General features: G+C 33.8%; 1 protein-coding gene across 16 annotated transcripts in view; it reads right to left on the reverse strand.

Moving 5' to 3' along the window:
• Positions 1-600: 600 nt before the first annotated feature.
• Positions 601-17,143, reverse strand: part of LOC128994339 (dystonin) — a 127,680-nt gene continuing 111,137 nt past the window's right edge. For 8 of the 16 annotated variants that reach the window (XM_054418809.1, XM_054418821.1, XM_054418820.1 and 5 more), the window contains 8 exons: positions 11,109-11,263; positions 9,546-9,702; positions 9,221-9,322; positions 8,550-8,718; positions 6,256-6,324; positions 4,258-4,332; positions 1,909-1,959; positions 601-1,233 (listed from right to left, as the gene is read on the reverse strand). In XM_054418809.1, coding sequence (XP_054274784.1) covers positions 1,068-1,233; positions 1,909-1,959; positions 4,258-4,332; positions 6,256-6,324; positions 8,550-8,718; positions 9,221-9,322; positions 9,546-9,702; positions 11,109-11,263 — 944 coding nt within the window. In that variant the 3' untranslated portion in view covers positions 601-1,067. Of the gene's footprint in view, positions 1,234-1,908; positions 1,960-4,257; positions 4,333-6,255; positions 6,325-8,549; positions 8,719-9,220; positions 9,323-9,545; positions 9,703-11,108; positions 11,264-13,059; positions 13,206-17,143 lie in introns of all 16 variants that reach the window. The other 8 variants (XM_054418822.1, XM_054418808.1, XM_054418812.1 and 5 more) reach the window with 7 other exon arrangements.

Below are 17,143 nucleotides of genomic sequence, written 5' to 3' on the forward strand. Positions count from 1 at the left end.
TGTTCATCTCTACCTTGATAGCAAATTATCAATTAAATTTCCAACAAGATTAAAAATCTCACTGAAACTTAGCATTGTAAGTCTTTGTTAGTATGGTTTTCGTACTGTTCAAAAGATTGCGGTTTTTTACTTAATAAAAGTACAATTAATTTTTAATTGTGAATTATCTTGGCCACTGGAAAATTTAAATTACCCTTATGTTTCCTGTTGTTTTCAGTCTCATAATCACACAGGTAAAAGGAATGGAAATAAAACCCTCATTAACAGTTGGTGAAATTGTTATTTACTAAGCGTTATTAAACTGGTATTAAATAATAACATAATGTCTCAACTAGAATTAACAAAAAACTGATACGAGAACACAAACATCTGGACAGACTGTGTTTTTTGTACAAACAAAACTATTATAAACAAAAAATAAAAAATAATTACAATAGTGCGTTTTACTGTTGAAAATTGCACTCGTTCACATTGCACACGGTGCTTCGAATGTACAAAATATACTCTACGAGTTTATATATTAGGACTTTCTATCTTTAATGATATTTACATCTAAGCCTTTTGTAGAAACCTCAATATACACAAATAAAATTATCACTTTTTCTTGGGATAGCCAAAATTTAAAAAAGTAACTAACCCAACTCTTAGAAAATAACTACGCAATACAAAAAGTGTATTAATAAATTAACAGCTAACACTATATAACATTTGATTTAAATACATATTTGCTTTGATTCTCAATAAAAATCTTTCACGAATGAGCAATGGCACTTGTTTCTCCTCAATCCAATCTCGTATTTACAATATTAGTTCGCAATGCAAAAAATACTTTTAGTATATTCGAATTAGCATATACGTTCGCAACGTAAAATGTTTAGTCGTTATCCTACTCGTTACGACTGTACACGGTAGGTCGAGTTACTTGTTACTAATGGTAATATAATATTAATAGAGTTAAACTATGTCTTTTTAGTTCCGAGCGGAACAGCCTCTAAGACTATTCCACGCTGATTTTTTGTATCATAAATCTATTAAGTAGTTGGAGATTCAAAGTAGTGAGCGAGAGTTCAGAGACGGAATGGTGCGCGAGGGTCTGTAGGCGTGGAAGACTTGGAGGACGCCCGTCGAGCTGCGCCAGTCGAAGTGTCGGATGCGCCGGATGGCTTACGAGTAACCTTGGTCGACGACAGACCTCCCGGCACCGGGGTCGATGATCCTGACGGAGTTCTTGTCCTACAATCAGAGATATATATTACACTAAAAAGCAACATACTACCAATTTATAAATGCCCTTTGTATGAATTAAACAACATACAGATTAATGTAACAAAGCTAGCTAATGTGGTAAAATAAGTAAAATTCTTTTCATTTGATAGTATCCAGATGATAAATATTCTTGTTTAATAGTATATTCTTCTAAATATTTGATGTTAAGTTTAATAACTACGACTGCAATACCTTTACGAACAGTATCAACACATAGAAATACATTTTGGAAATTTAACCACAACCATATACAGTAAGACTCCCTCTTATCTGGACTCCTCGGGACCGAGGCCAGTCCGGATAACGGGTTTTCCGGTTAAACCGACATCACTAAAAACCTGTTAAAACGGACCATTTACTGTGATATTCGACTTAAATTTAGGAGAGTATTGTATTTAGACACGTGATCACTGGTCTCAAATCTTTCCCACGAGTACAGTCGTTTCAGTTCCTGCTGATCTAGTCCGGTTAAACCAATGTGCTGATAATAATTTTCCGGTTAAAAGGTGTCCGGATAAGAGGGAGTCTACTGTATTTTTAACACTTCCATAATTAAATTAAATGTTTACTACAATAGTTCATAATAAACCATCACACTTCACTCAAAAATAGAGCACAAATTACTGCTGTAGTGAGGAGTACCTTATAGGTCGAGGAATGTTAGATGAAGGAGTAGGTATTCCTGAAGTCCAGCTGCATGTAAGGGAGACAACAAATTGAAATAGTTTCTTACTAAAAAAAACCTTTGAGAGAGAAATTTCATCTCTAAAGTAAGTAGGAAATGTCACAAGATTGGATTTATAGAAAACAAGTTCTCCATGAAGTGAACCACAACAAAATAAGATTTGCTGTTTTTATACTGTTTTATACCATTATCCGTTAAAAAAAACAAGTTACATTAAATGCTTAATGGTGATAATATTACTGCTTTTACCAAGGCTACACTAAACAAAAAGGCCGTAATGCTCCTCAAGGATGACCTCAACATAGGCGACGGCAATGACGTAATGTTATTTTTTTAATTATATTTTTGTTTTCCAAGAAAATATTTAAACAAGCAGCTGATCACAAACGACAAACATTATGTCATTGCCGTCGCCTACGATGACGTCCTTCCAGAGGAGCATTACAGCCTGTTTATTTAGTGTTGCCTTGCTTTTACCTTTGGTGATAATTAACAAAATCAGCTGATTTGTTAGTATTGGCCATTTATGAAGCAAAATTATGTTGGCTAAATTCAATTTGGGACATAAATCGGTTGAAAAATTAATGTAATTGAGCCTATGTTCTGAAATTAGTTTTAACTGTTAAAACATCCTATGTATAGTAAAAATTAAAGCATATGAGGTAAGCTAAATATCAAATAAGCTTTTATTAAAAAATTGTCACAATGCTTTCTTTAAAAAATTACAAATTGTAAAGACCTTACAACCTATGCATGGCTATTTGGAGATTTCAAAATGCAGTTTTTTTTTTTTAATTCCAGGTAATTCTACTATTTACAAGATGCGATTAGGCCTTGGATGCCTGCATGCTTGGAATAATATTTTATTTTTACAAAATAAACATTTAATAAAAAAAATTTTGCAACGCAGGAGCAGTTTAAGGTTTCAAATGCTGTTCTAGATTAGAGATTAAAACATTTTAGCACTTAAAAAACACTAATACAAAATGTAGGCTAATGCTATTTTTTTTAATAAACACATTTTAAGGCCCCTGCACTCTTTTTCATACAGGTTTGGAAATTTAGAATGAAATTAGATTTAATGTAAAATGTTTATAATATACCCACTATTTTTTATTTTTACATTTATCAGTGATGAAATGGTTTAGGAGAGTAAATCAGGTTGTAAAAACCGAATATGCTATTTTAAAACACATAAAAAATAAAATCTAAATAAAAAAATAAACCAGAACACAAAAAAACCTAAATTAATTACAAATGACAAACTGCATAAAAACTTGGGTAACTAAGAATAATGTGAGTTTTACACATGATTTATTTACACCAACAGCTTATTTATCAAATTTTAAATTTAAAGATATCAAAATGAAAGCAAAATTTTAATTTTTTTAACATCTTACTAAGGAATTACTAAGAATTATAAATTTCAAATCTCTTATAACGCAAGATATGTGTAAACACAGTATACAAATCTAAATTCTACGAAACTTGGCAAAAACGTAATATAAAATAGCTAGCCTATAGCCAAATCTTTATTTGCAAAAATCTATATATGACCTCGGTGAGAAAATCCCCCATATAGGTTAGTCCAAAAGTGTGTCATAAACCTTATTTTATAAGGTGCATTGCCTAACAAATGATAAAAGGGTACTGTATTAACATTTACAAAAATTTTGTATAAATTGTAAGAGTAAAAAACTTATTGACACAACAGTGGAATTTTGTACCGGCAATCACATGAAATTAACATTCGAAACTGTGCGAAAAATCTATAAAATACAGAACATTAAGGGAGGCTTATTTATATAAAAACGAATTTAAGCTAAATGAAAACTAGAATTTTGATTCACAACATAAATGTACCAGAAAAAAGAATTTTTATTCATTTATAAGTTATCTATTTACTTATTCATAATTAACACATAAAAAATAATAACAATTTACAAAAAAAATTCAGTCAACTTTCAAATGTCTTTGACTTATTACTTGTTTATTTGGCTACTAATTAATTATTTTGCAGCTAGCATAACAGATTTCAGTATTAGAGTGACAATGCAAGACATATCCACTAAAACTTGAGGGGTTTTTGACCTTTTCAAAAGTGTTTGTGCTAAATGGACAAAACCACTGGACCAAACAACAATAAATGTGGAACCCAACAACACTGAAAACAAACTTAAATATTACAAAATGAAAAGAACATTCTGGCCTTGGCTATGCAAATGCAAGACATGTACATCCTTTGGTTACAACATTGACGACCTGCAAAAGCATGCCACACGCACTCGACACTCATGCTACAATACCCAGAGGAAGAAGAAGAAGAAACTGGCACGGCATCCATCATTGCCAACCCGACATAGACTGGGATACGAGACCGGCTGTTACCAACCACAAAACAATTTAATTACTACCATAATTACCATTTCTATCACCTCATCATAAGTTTAACACCTTCTCCTAACTTATAAAGACCAAGAAGTCAAATAAACTTACCTTTGTAACACATATATGTAAATCCATACAAGAGTATGGATTGTATTAATCATGTTTTGGCTACACAATAGGAAGAAATATTTTTTTTAGAAATGGTTAGAAAATTAGATTTCATATACAAAAAAGGTTACATATGTAAGCTGACATTTTTACTTTAAAATTCTTCAAAGTGTAAACAACTAAAATTTCAATTCTCATCAATCCACTCTCTAAAAAGTCCTACAATAGGATGACATATCAGTGTTGTGTTCCTTAACCTTTTTGTATACAAATGCACCTAGACTCTACTTTTCTCATGTAAGATAGCTGAACACTACCTCTTTCCAAGAAAAAACCCATCAAATAGAAGTCTTTTCTTAAAATGCAATGTTTGATTGGATTCCACTGTCAATATGGTAACATTAATCCTTGGAGGTCGAATTTTTTTTCCATTTCGGCGAGTTTAGTTTGTTGTTCGAGCAGTCGGGAAAATGGCGCCCGGTGACCTACACTCGCCATTCGACTGTAAAGGGTTAATCTAGATTCAAGTATTAAATTAATGATTTCTTTAAGTATTCAGCAATGGTTTATGATTAGCCGATGAATAAATGAAATTTCAATGAACACACAAGGTTAATGCTTATCAGGAAACCATGAAATTGAACAGTAAACCATGTTAAATCCAGCACTAACACTACATACTAATTAAGGTCTTAACTATTTTAATTCCAAAACTTGCACTGGCATGTACAACCGTTAAAATTCATAATTATTCAAACCATCCACTAACTGTGTATAGTGTAAAATTGGTACAACTCCTAATATCCATCTGGGACAGAAATTAATGCATTTGCTATTTTTGTAATCACTACGGGTTTTTTTTCCTTTTCGGACGCTAGGCATGAGATTGTTTTTCACATTACTTCAGGCTAGATCTAGGGTTTACGGCATTATCACTTAGATAAAAATCCATTGGTGATTTGGCGGGATTTGATCCCGGGACCTCAGATACCAAAATCCTGCGCTCTAACCACTAGACCAGCTCGCTCCCCAATCATTACGGTATGGAATGAATGCATTTTGGAATGAAATGGAATGAATGAATTTGGAATGAATCAATATGGTATGGACTGAATGCAAAATTGATTGTTCAAGAGTGATTGGTATTGATTTATTGTTTTTTGTTGATTGATTGTGTTGGTAAACATTAGTTGACATTTTTTTTACGTTTGTAAATTCTACGGTTGTTTAAAAACAGCAAAGAGATGATTCTAATAATAAATTCTTGAAACCACCTTATTTGGCACACAAAGGTCTGATGGGTAGTCATCAATAAAAACAGGGATTAAAAAAGCAAAGCATATACAATAATTAATTGACGACTTTGAAGAAATACATTTGTGATAGTTTAAAGAAATGCTAGTTACATGTGTCGAGACTTGAACAGCCAGAAAAGAAGACTTAGGCCAGTGAACAATAGGATATTTAGAAGTAAATTACGACAGTTGGAAAACGGAAATTGTAACGTAGTTTTAAAAGACTTTGACAAACCAGGGTATGTAGTTTAAGACGAGGATATAAGTGAAGGGAAAAAAATTTTGAAGGGAAAAAAGCTTCAGTTACCAGATAATACTGTCTCTTCCCGCCGGAACAATTAAAAACCCTAATGATCCAAGGAGTGTTGGATCCAGTTTTGAAACATCAAAAGTCTCTTTCTTCATGATTGAGCTGGCAAGTTCTGCTGTAATGTTTAATGTGGATTGTGTAGTTAAGCGCAAGACAATTGAGATGTACATGCCAGTGAGAGTTGGCAGTCAATGATTGTTTACCTGGCAGGGGTGGTGGAGGTGGAGTTAGATGCTATGGTAGGGATGCTAGATGCCCTTGGTATAGACGACCTGACAACCACATTAGTGAGTTAGACATTAGTTGTTAGTGCCCCATCACTACTACACTAATAAACCTGATTCCAAGTTCACCGCACAGTTTTATGGGAGATAATTGTACTATTAATATTACTGGAGACATGTTTATCATCATACAGGTTGCGCCAACTGTCTCAACCCTTGTAAAGGTGCTCAAGTACATTTAACTAATTTATGTACCTGCTTTTCAAACTTTGGTATTTTTACACTATGATTTGTTTTGGCTTATGTATAGCCAAAATAGGTAAAATAGTCAACAAATTTAAGAAAAATTCAAAGATATTGTAAGAATTTTTATGGAGCCTGATGTTTTTAGGATGGCTTCGTACTGTACAGTGAACATGGAATAAAGTATAGATTTTTAAAATTAAAGTTATAACGTTTACATTTGGCGATGTTGGTTAAGGTATTATTTATATTTTTCATTACTGATTTAGGATTAGGTAGGCCTACTGACTATTTTTTTTGTTTTAGAGGTAACCAAATATTTTAACATCTGGAATCAGACTTAACTATAGTATCACCACTGAAGCACAAACCCGGACAGTGTTTGTTGTTTTCAGTTACGGTGTTTCCCAGCACTGCCCGGGTTAAGTACTAACCCTTAGGAGACCAAGTTCCGAATTTTTGGTAGTTAGTATTTTTTGCTAAAAATACCAACTTACAATATATTGGCAGTTTTAAATAAACGATTATAAAAAAAAATCTAAAAAGTTTTAAAAATCAAGAATAGCATGCAAGAAATGTTAAAGAGGGCTGATATTCAAAAGTTATAGAATTTTTCTATAACATCGCAGAAACTGTTAAAAGTACCCCGGTCCTACGCAGCACGTCATATACTATAGGGTCGATCTCTAAAGGGCTAGTGTTATTTTCTACCATTTCTACATTTCTTCTAAGCTGAAAAGGGGCAGATTCAAGATCCCTAAACGTCAAAAAACTTTTTTACTTATCAGTGAAAAATAAATCTATGTTAGAATAGAATGTAACTATCACATAATAATGTATGTAAAGGTCCGTTCTTAATTTAAATAAAAAAATATTGAAATATAGGTGCAATTGAGACAATTGCATTATATTTTTGGCTGAGCAGATAAATAGTCTGGCTTCAAAAAACTGAATACCAACACGAGTTGAATACTTTATTTTTTTATATAAAACTTGAATAATTTTAACCCTACCTCACACATGCTGTAAAATAATTTTAGCATCAATGTTACATCAATAAAATTTCCAATACGCTATTATTAACCGCTTGAATGAAAGTGGGTTGAAAATGTTAATTTTGTGGTCAATCCAAATATAAAAAGATGAGTTGCAATTGTCAAAAGTAAAAAATAAGTTATTGGGTTAGAAACCAATGATGTTTTAGTTATTGTTTAGTATAAGCTAAATTACACTTAAAAATAATCTTCCACTACCTGAATAATTCTTATCAAGTCATCCACAATGATTTTAACAATTTTTAAAGAAATTTATTGTTATTCTTCCCTTACAAACATGAAAATCCCCACTGTAAATTTTCTCCATGTTCTATATGATTATTTAAACACATGCACCATACTCTAAAGTAACCCAGATGAAAATTATAGTATGAGAACTATGCAATGTTGCTGACCAACAGAATCCATACAAGTATTATCTGTAAAATAAGGTGTCCAAGAAGCTTCCATCGTTGCCAAGGGGAAAAGTTCAAATCTGAAACTGTATTCTTAACTTTATCCACCACTATTTTAGCCACTCCCAACCCCTAAGCAACAAGTCTCGGTGAGTACACGAAAACACGATAACAATGTGAGGAAAATTCAAAGCTTTGACTATTAATACAACAAGACATTCCATCCCCATGTTCAAGTTGTCACCAGTTTTTTTTTCGAAATTGTCGTAGTTGTTGTGAGCCGCCAGTAGGAAATAGTATTTTAGACACTAGCGCATTCTGTAACTGGCTCACACAACTAATATTCTTTTTTAATACAAATTGGCGACAGCTGATCCAAATATATGGGATGTCTACTTCAGTATCCAATAGTCAATGCTTAAAGGCTCTGTCAAGTATGAATCTTGTTCTGTGAGGAGTTTGTTGGACACTTTAATTCACACACTATTGTAGGAGTTTTAAACAACTACCTACTCTAATATAAAATGGTTATCATCAAGACTGTAATGCCCGACTGACTACTAGAGTTACACAGACTCACCTAGCAGACGCCGTTGATGCGGAGGAAGTGGTGAGGCCGGACGGTGATCTCGTACGACTCGCACTGCCGTTGAGGGTCGGTACTGTGAGCTTGCGCGGCGTGGCCGACCCACTGGCCGAGCGTGTCCCTGTCAACGACCTCCTCGGGATACGACTAGGTGTTCCATCATCTGGAACAATGTCAATTAAATAAATGTGTATGCATTTCATTGATAAGTTGTTTTAAGTTAAACAAACGTAAAACTTTTTTTATGTTTGAAAATGTTAATGTATAAGGGAAAACTTTTTTAAAACAAGAGCTTGAATTCCAGAATTTGATTTAGAACTGAAACCTTTGTTGAAAAAAGTGTAGGGATCAGGATAGCAGATAATCTGAAAATTATAACCACTTAAAAATTTAATATCAAACAAGACTGAATTTCTTGTGAAACTAATCGACTCATCAATTATTTCTTTCAATGAGTATGAATGCCTAATGAATAGCAAGTTGCTTTGGATACTTTGGATTTGGAAAACTGAATATTTGGCTCCGACATATCAATAATTGGTATTCCCTGCAGAAAAAAAGCTAAATCAAACCTAGCACAGTAATAAAGGTACATGAAAGTCATTGTTTGAAACTTTGAGAAAAATAATTACTCTTTTAGAATTTAACATGGAAACTAAACTTACCGGAACTGGCAAGAGAGAGGTTGGAGCCGTGACGACTGGGAGGTTTGCTGCCAGTGCGGCTGGGAGGTCGGCTGTTGTTGCGACTACCAGGCAGACTGCCACCTGTACAGAACCAAATACTTCACCACTCTGACTTCTTTCCCTTAAAAACTTGACTTTCTTTCATAACAAATGCGACAATTTTAAGGCAATGTTTTGGTGGAAATCCAATCAGATAAATGAAAATCTGCTTGGTCTGCAGGTTTGCTCGTTTGCTGCTACGTGGTTTATTTTATTTTCTAAAAGTTGCTGATTTACACATTTATGTTTCTTGTGATGTACATACCTGGCGTGAGACTGGACCGTCGTCCGCTGGGTGTAGACACCTTCCTGGGAGTGCGGGAGTACAGTGGCGAGCTCTCGTTGTCACTGAGTGAGTCAGGAGTTCCTGACATGCGACCGGACCTGGCCATCGGCACACTGCGAGCACTGCGCTCCCTTACCTGTCACACACCATGACGGTTACATGTGGAAATCTTTAGCAAAGACTGAATTCCATCGAATAGCTGATAAATTCTAACCTACTTAAAAAAAAATTAAAACTGTAAAAGAAATTCCAGTGTGTAACTTTTTGAGGAATTATTTAAGAAACTTGTTTCGTATAGATTTTTTGTCATATTCTAGGCTAAGACGTTAAATGCACTTCCTTGAATTTGAAATTCTATTTCCATTTTAGGCCCCATCTTTTTTTATTTTGCTAGCAGCCACAATAACACAATAACACACAAATGAGACAATAACATAGATGAGTGTTTATGATAACATATGAAAATCATCAATGCAGCATTAATTCCAAAGATAAATATACACAATATAAAACAAATGTTTTGAAGTTGTATGAATATTTTAAATATCCAGTTTGTGAATTTCAATAATTTGTAAATTACATAAAGTGTATCAGTTGACATGTCTAATCTATTTGTTTCAGTAGGAATAGGAGCTCTGGTTATAGAGAAGTTATATTTGTTATTAAAATTGTTTGTTTCCTCAATTGAATATTGATACAAAGTCCTTGATGTTTTTCTTTAACTTATTTCATGCTCAGGTTGCTTCATGAATAGAAGTAGAATCAGTTGAAAAGTGAAAAATAGAAATACAGTTTACTTTATTACTAGACAACTTTTTAACCAGGTAAATTTGAGCGGGTAATTTATAGTAAACTTTAGAAACGTTTATATTCTTATACTGTAATAGTAGTGTGCTTTGGCACGTCAAACTTTATCTCATTAAGTAACATCACAATTTCATAGCGAACCGCAGAAAGCGTGAAAACATAAAACTCGACAAGTAATGACTAATGTTATTTTATATTCTCGTCAGTAACCTATAAGTTTGAGCTATTAAATATGTCTAACTAAAGCTATTTTCTAAACTATTATGAAAAACGCTACCATATGTAACTCTACCCTAAACATGAACTTGGTTATCTGAACCAGAGATGTTAAGATAAAGCTATTCTTCACATCAAAACTATTGTACTACTTGAATTGTACTATTTGAATTTGTTCAACATTAAATCTTAACTAACATTTTTCTTAACTCCTTTGAATTGACCTAGGTTACCTATTCAAGTAGATGTTGAAACTATTTTTCCAAGTATAAAGGATCTCCCGCTATTTAAATACTCCTCAACCTTAACAATAATCTATTTTTGACCTAACCTAACGGATTTAAGTTACCTGAACCAAAATGTAGAAATACGGCAACTATTCATACCTAAGTTAGATTATCTCTCAATAAAACTATTTTGCAACTAACCTAAACTAACTTATTTTCTAACTAAGTCCTAACCTCACTAACCAAACTAGGTTACCTGGACCAGAGAAGAAGTTGAACAGTCGGAACTTACCCAGTGACCCCCAGAGCAAGTGTAAGCTGCCGTGATGGGCATACCCATACCCATGGGTTGCCGGCCACCCATAGCCAACGGGTAGGAACAAGGCAATGACTCTTGTTGCCTCAACGTCTCGAATATCGGCATCAGAATGTTCAGAACCTCCTCGGCTAGAGACATTGAACAGTGAGCGAAACAGTCACACGTTCGGACTGCTTGCTCGGCACAGACTCTACCTATCCGACCTATGTTTGGTTTTCAGATTGTGTCAGAAAGTTTGAGATTGAAATTTAAGATAAGAGTTGTGTAAAAGTCAGTGAGTACGGATATTTCTTTTACCAACATTAGTTTCACAAAAATATTTTTGGGTATAAAACTTAGAGAACAGTATTACGACAAACATTTAACCACGCGGTGCTAACACGAACACTTAGTGCTGAGAAACAAACGTTTCACCACTGAAACACAATTCGGTTAACAACCTTTCGCCTAGAGAAACAGGTAAAGACACAGATGGAAAGAAGAGGACAACTGAAAAGTACAGGATAAAATTAAGTGGGATGCCAAAGTGTCCAATGAAGCGGAGTGAGCATTCAACACTGGTGTCAAGAAGGTCACACCACCACACACACTTACCTCGGTCGCCGCAGCAGGGGTCCTCAGGGGTCTGAGCACTAAACTACACTACACACACTACTCTACACTAACACTAACACTAGCTGACTAGCACACTTGTTAGTCATCACACTTCTAACAATTACGGCACAAACATTTTGTTTTGTCGCGGTTATGTTTCAATTTTGGGTGACCTATATACCTTAATACTGTAATCCCTATAATTTTGTTGGGAGTAGGCTTATCTAGATAGGGAAGAGTCCATTGTTATAAAAAAAACACAAACATTTTACACAATAATTAAAAAATGTCTAACTGCCTCCAGCTTAAGATGGTCTTTCTTCCTTAAACCTTGGTACAGTAATATACTTTAATGTATCGTGTAATTTTGTGTTTCTTGGTTCAGGATGGAGTCTTTCCCATTCAGTTAAGCTGCTTAGCCTGATAAAAATCCTTAAAACCTCTTGAAACATCTTAAAAATCCTTAAAAGCTCTTGTTACTTATGTTACATTATTGACATAGCTAATATACGATTTATTTGATATCTATGGATGACAAAATATTTTATTCTTGTGTTGATATCAGATTTACTGAGTATACTAATTTATTTATAAAGTTTCCAGAATGTTGTAAAGGGTTGTTGCAGAGGTATTATGTAAAGTTGTGTGACTAGGTATAATAATTGTTAAATCGAGATTAAGAGCAACTTTAAAAGAAGAATACTTGCTTAGTATGAGAAATGAACGAATCAAACACTTTTTAGCCTGCTTACCATCCTTTAGACAAGAACTTCAGAAAAGAAGTTTGCAAATTAATACAGTAAAAAAAGGCTTGAATACCCTAAGCGAATTAATGTGTTGTAGGTTTGAAATTATTAAGAAAAGGTTTGGATAAACACTATCTGTACGAGAGTGAATGGCCATTTTCCCTTAATGTTGGTCACATAAAAAAAACCATAATTTACTGTAATTTGTCCATTATTTAGTATGAGTACTCTAGTGGTAATGTAAATTTGGAATTAATGTGTGTGTGATTTTCTTTTATTTTCCACAACTATAAAGGCAGTTCTACCAAATTATAACAGGTGTTTCAAACGCTAACTTCACCAGCTATAGTAAAGATCGTAGGTTTCACACTAAATACATTCTAGATTTTTTATGTTCTTGGGTCAAATATAAACTAGTAGAAAAAGGATGTATAAAATGAACCAAAAAATTTTCATTCAAGCTATCTGAATCAAGTTATTTGCACTGATAGTTTTTCTGCCAAAACTTAAATTGTTGAGCTCACATTTAAATTTACGACACCTATTTTAACAGTTAAGCGTTGAATGTTAGAGGAAGTGCGTACCTTGGTGATTGGACCAGCCGATCCACTGCTGATGCTGACACTACGACTGGATGGACTCGCCTTGGGCTTGAAGGCGCTCATGCTCTGCGACACTCCATCCGCCAAGATGAACTGTTCCCGCAGCTCGATGTTGGTGCGGCCCTTGGCTGGGAGAGGGGGGGGATCAGTGGACGTGCGATACACACCGGCACTCCGACATTACCACATTAACTGACCAACTGGCCGTGTACTATTGACATTCGGCTACTGTTTGGTGTAAAGTAATTTTATTAGAGAATTCTGTATCAGATTAAAAAGAATTGAGTGAGCGAATTTCCAATTTAAAATGTCCAGGAATAATTTAAAAAATTTGAATTTGAATAACAATGGGTTAAAATTAGGTGACCAATATTTCTAGCAAAATAATCTCAGAAACAATTTAAAAAATGTTCAATTTAAATCAGAATTGGGCCAAATTTTGCGTCTCTAAAATGCCAAATTAAATTTTCCAAGCAATAACCTCGAGTTGTAATTAAATAAGATATGATGGAGTGTAAAAATGCCAACTCAAGTTATCTCAGAAACAATTTTCAAAGTTTGGATTTAAATGAAGAATTGGGAAACTGAGTGTCCAAAATGCCGATAAAAATTTAAATAAATGGTGTAACAGTGTTATACACACATTTAAATGCAGTTGAAATATTTTCTTTCAATAAGTTTGTTTTGCAAAAGGTGGAATTAGTACCAATACTTCTCGAGGCATTTTAATTCTTCAAATTTAATAGAACAACAAAATAACTGTCAGTATGAAATTGAAATATTTGACCTTATCTGAGAGAAAAAGTGTCATTAGTCAAAAATATCTATATAAATAAATTTAAAATCTTAATGAATTTAGGAGAAACTAACTGTCTATCTAAGCACAATGTATATTATGTAACTCTCTTTAAAATTTACTAGAAGAAATTTATCAAAAAATCTAAACAAAACTGTCGGAGTACCGTTGATTAGAAAAATAAAACAAAGCAAATAAAAACAGCATGCCGAACACAATGTAACGCACAACAACTAACACCAAAGGCGTTGGCGTTCAGTGTTCAATGGCACTAAACTACGCATTCACCACTCGGTGGAAAATAAACAAAACTTAAAATAACATCTACAGTGTACACTGCACAACTTAACCTAAAACAGCCCAAATCATGTAAACTGAAAATGTTAAAAGCCAAAACCAAAACTGTTACGTCTACCTACGAAACATGCGAGATAACCCAGAAGTTTGTACAAACCCATTACAGCGCCTGATGCATCTAGGAAACGTCATGCGGACTTCTGCACTTCTTAGAGTCAAGGTCGTAAGTGGAAGGATAGATGATGGAGTGGTAGCGTTAAACTTACGTTGTGTTTTAGGTTATTTATGAAAATGACTAGAATTGATTTCCATTTGGTTGAAAATGGTTGGTCTTACTTTGATGCATGAGTATTTACAAGCGTAAACACATTTAGATTTCTCTCAAAACAATGGTAGGAGAACATAGATGAAACGTTACATTCAAACGTATGTTAGTAACAAAACAGAATGAAAAATTAAATAAAAAAAAAGAATGACTCAAAAACCACAATGGGAAATAAAAAAAAGAATAACACATTAAAGAAGTGCAGATCTTCATAGGGACATGCGGGAAACTTAGATGGTGAGGAAGGAACAACCCAGGAAGTGAAAGGTTCATTCTGAGACAGGCATTCAGTACCACCAAACCGAAAAAGTGAAAAAAACCAGTTGTTGTGGTAAATATGTACAATAGAAAACATTGTAATAGTTTTACAATATTGTTGATTAATATTTACAACATTAAGAAAAAACATAAAATAAGAATGGTTCGAAACACACGTATGAAAACTTCCTGCTTGCGCAAAAACTGAAGTAGCAGTACTAGGTTTGTCTTTTTCTCCAAAAATAGTTATTTTCACATTTCACACATTTTTTATTCAGAGGTGAGGTTTGTTTTTAAAAATCTTTGTTGTTGGATTTATTGTTGGCGTTGTAGCTATGGAGCTATGGAACTAGTAGTGCTGTGGTATTTCTAGAGTATTTCAAGAGAGTATTGTGTTGGTGAGCCCGTGTTGTTTTGTTGATTGTTTGTGTTGTTGTTCTACTCAGAAAAGAGTATTATTTCCTTACAAAAAGCCTGTACTGCACGCTGTATTGGCACTCTGAAAGGAGTATTGTTTGGTATGAAAAAGCCTGTGTTTTCAAGACAGTTGTTAGTTGTGATTGTTGTATTTGCTGCAAATCAGATAATTTGCGATAGTGGGCGAGTGCTGAGACGTAGGATTCAATATCCTAATTAATTAAATTACTGGTATTTTCGCTGAAAAAATTTATTGTATTGTTCATAAAAAGACTATTAAGTATGAGACTGATAACGGTACAAGTCTTTTAATAATGGCAAAATACAAAGAAATTTATATTAGCTTTTTCAAACAAATGTTCTGTAGCAAAAACAGCCTTAAAACAGAAATTTAAAAAAAAAAATGTATTACCATTAGTAAATCTCATAACGTCTCTCAAATTGAAAAAAAGTTGCACATGAAAACAAAAATCAAAATTCTTCAAATAGGTGGCAGTGAAAGCTAGCGGTGAGGTTCACAATCAAATGGACAAATATTTACACATGATTTGTAGTATACCGAGAGGGCACCACGGCTCATGCTCTTCTGGTACGAAGGGGTTCGGGATCGGCAGCATCTCAACTGGGGCACATTCCAACAACGGCCATGCAAACCGATAATGAATGAAAGTGGGGGTAATGGTAGGGAGAGGAGGGGGGAGAAAGGACAAACAATATTAATCCGCTGACACCCACAATGATTCTAGACTGTGCCTCTGCGAATGAAGTTGTATGATTTATCCTTGCAGTTGTCATTACAATAAGCTACTACATAGCCAATTCTAGCTGAATGTGGTTGGAAATTTTTAATTTTTTAGATGTATATGTTGAAACCATAAGTTCACTCTGAAAGTAAGGTTAGAATGTAGACTATTATGCTAACTATTATATTTTGAGGAAATTCAACGTTGGAATTAATTTTACATCTACTTGTGAGGCCTTGGATCTAAGTTTATGATGCTTCTGAATAAAAATACTTTCATTAATTTAAAGTTTGGAAAATTTATGTTGAACATTATGAGATTAAACGATTTTGAACTAAAATTTATTTTTGTTAAAACATGAAGATGCTACTAAACAAGTAGGCCGTATCATGATACTTTAAGTTCATCTTCTACATTTAGAAAACTCAAAACTACTGCATATATAATTTCATTTTGGATTTGACATTTTTTTTGTGTCAGTAAAATATCACACACTAAGTGTGAAGCTCACAAAGATTGAAAGACAATTTAAGCGTTCAACACATGAAACGATGAAACCCTTCAGGTTAACCTCACAACCTAAATCAAATTAGGTTATTTTTTATTCCCTTCAAAAAATGTTATCCTAATTGTGAAAATCTTAACATTCCATTCCCACCTCATTTTCAGTTTACTACGGCAAACATGGAGGTTCAAGAGTTTTTACTCCGTAACAATTCTCGGTACGAAATAAACTTATCAAAAGTGAAATTTCCATGAGGCAGAGGCACAGTCGAGACTCCTGGTACAGTTAGTGTATTACACAACGAGTGGTGAGAATGGCGGTAGAGTCTGAATCTGAAGCCCCCGAGCAAGCTAGTCCGCTGGAATATTAATATTATTAAATATTACCTAGGTGTAAGTTAGGTCGAGCCAGCTACTCTAAAAAACTTAGAGGCAAAATCAACAGGAAAAATGTTGTCATCTTAGTGCTTAAATTTTGTGAATCTAAAAATTCATTTGAGGCCCTAAGTTCTGATTAGGATACTGTGGTCAAACTTGTAATCAAAGCGTCAACATGTTTTTATCAGGATTTAGTAAAATACATCTTTCTACACTTTTCTGTATAAATCCACTGGTACTGTGTAAACACTGACATAACGGTAAATGTATAGAAAATATTATAGTGATTGATAGCAGTGGGTAACCCCAATCATAAAGCCTAAACGAAGACCTTGCTTAGATACTACT

Source organism: Macrosteles quadrilineatus, unplaced genomic scaffold, assembly GCF_028750875.1.
Source record: "Macrosteles quadrilineatus isolate MER2022 unplaced genomic scaffold, UCM_ALF_1.0 Scaffold_5__1_contigs__length_97177068, whole genome shotgun sequence".
Lineage (NCBI taxonomy): Eukaryota > Metazoa > Arthropoda > Insecta > Hemiptera > Cicadellidae > Macrosteles > Macrosteles quadrilineatus.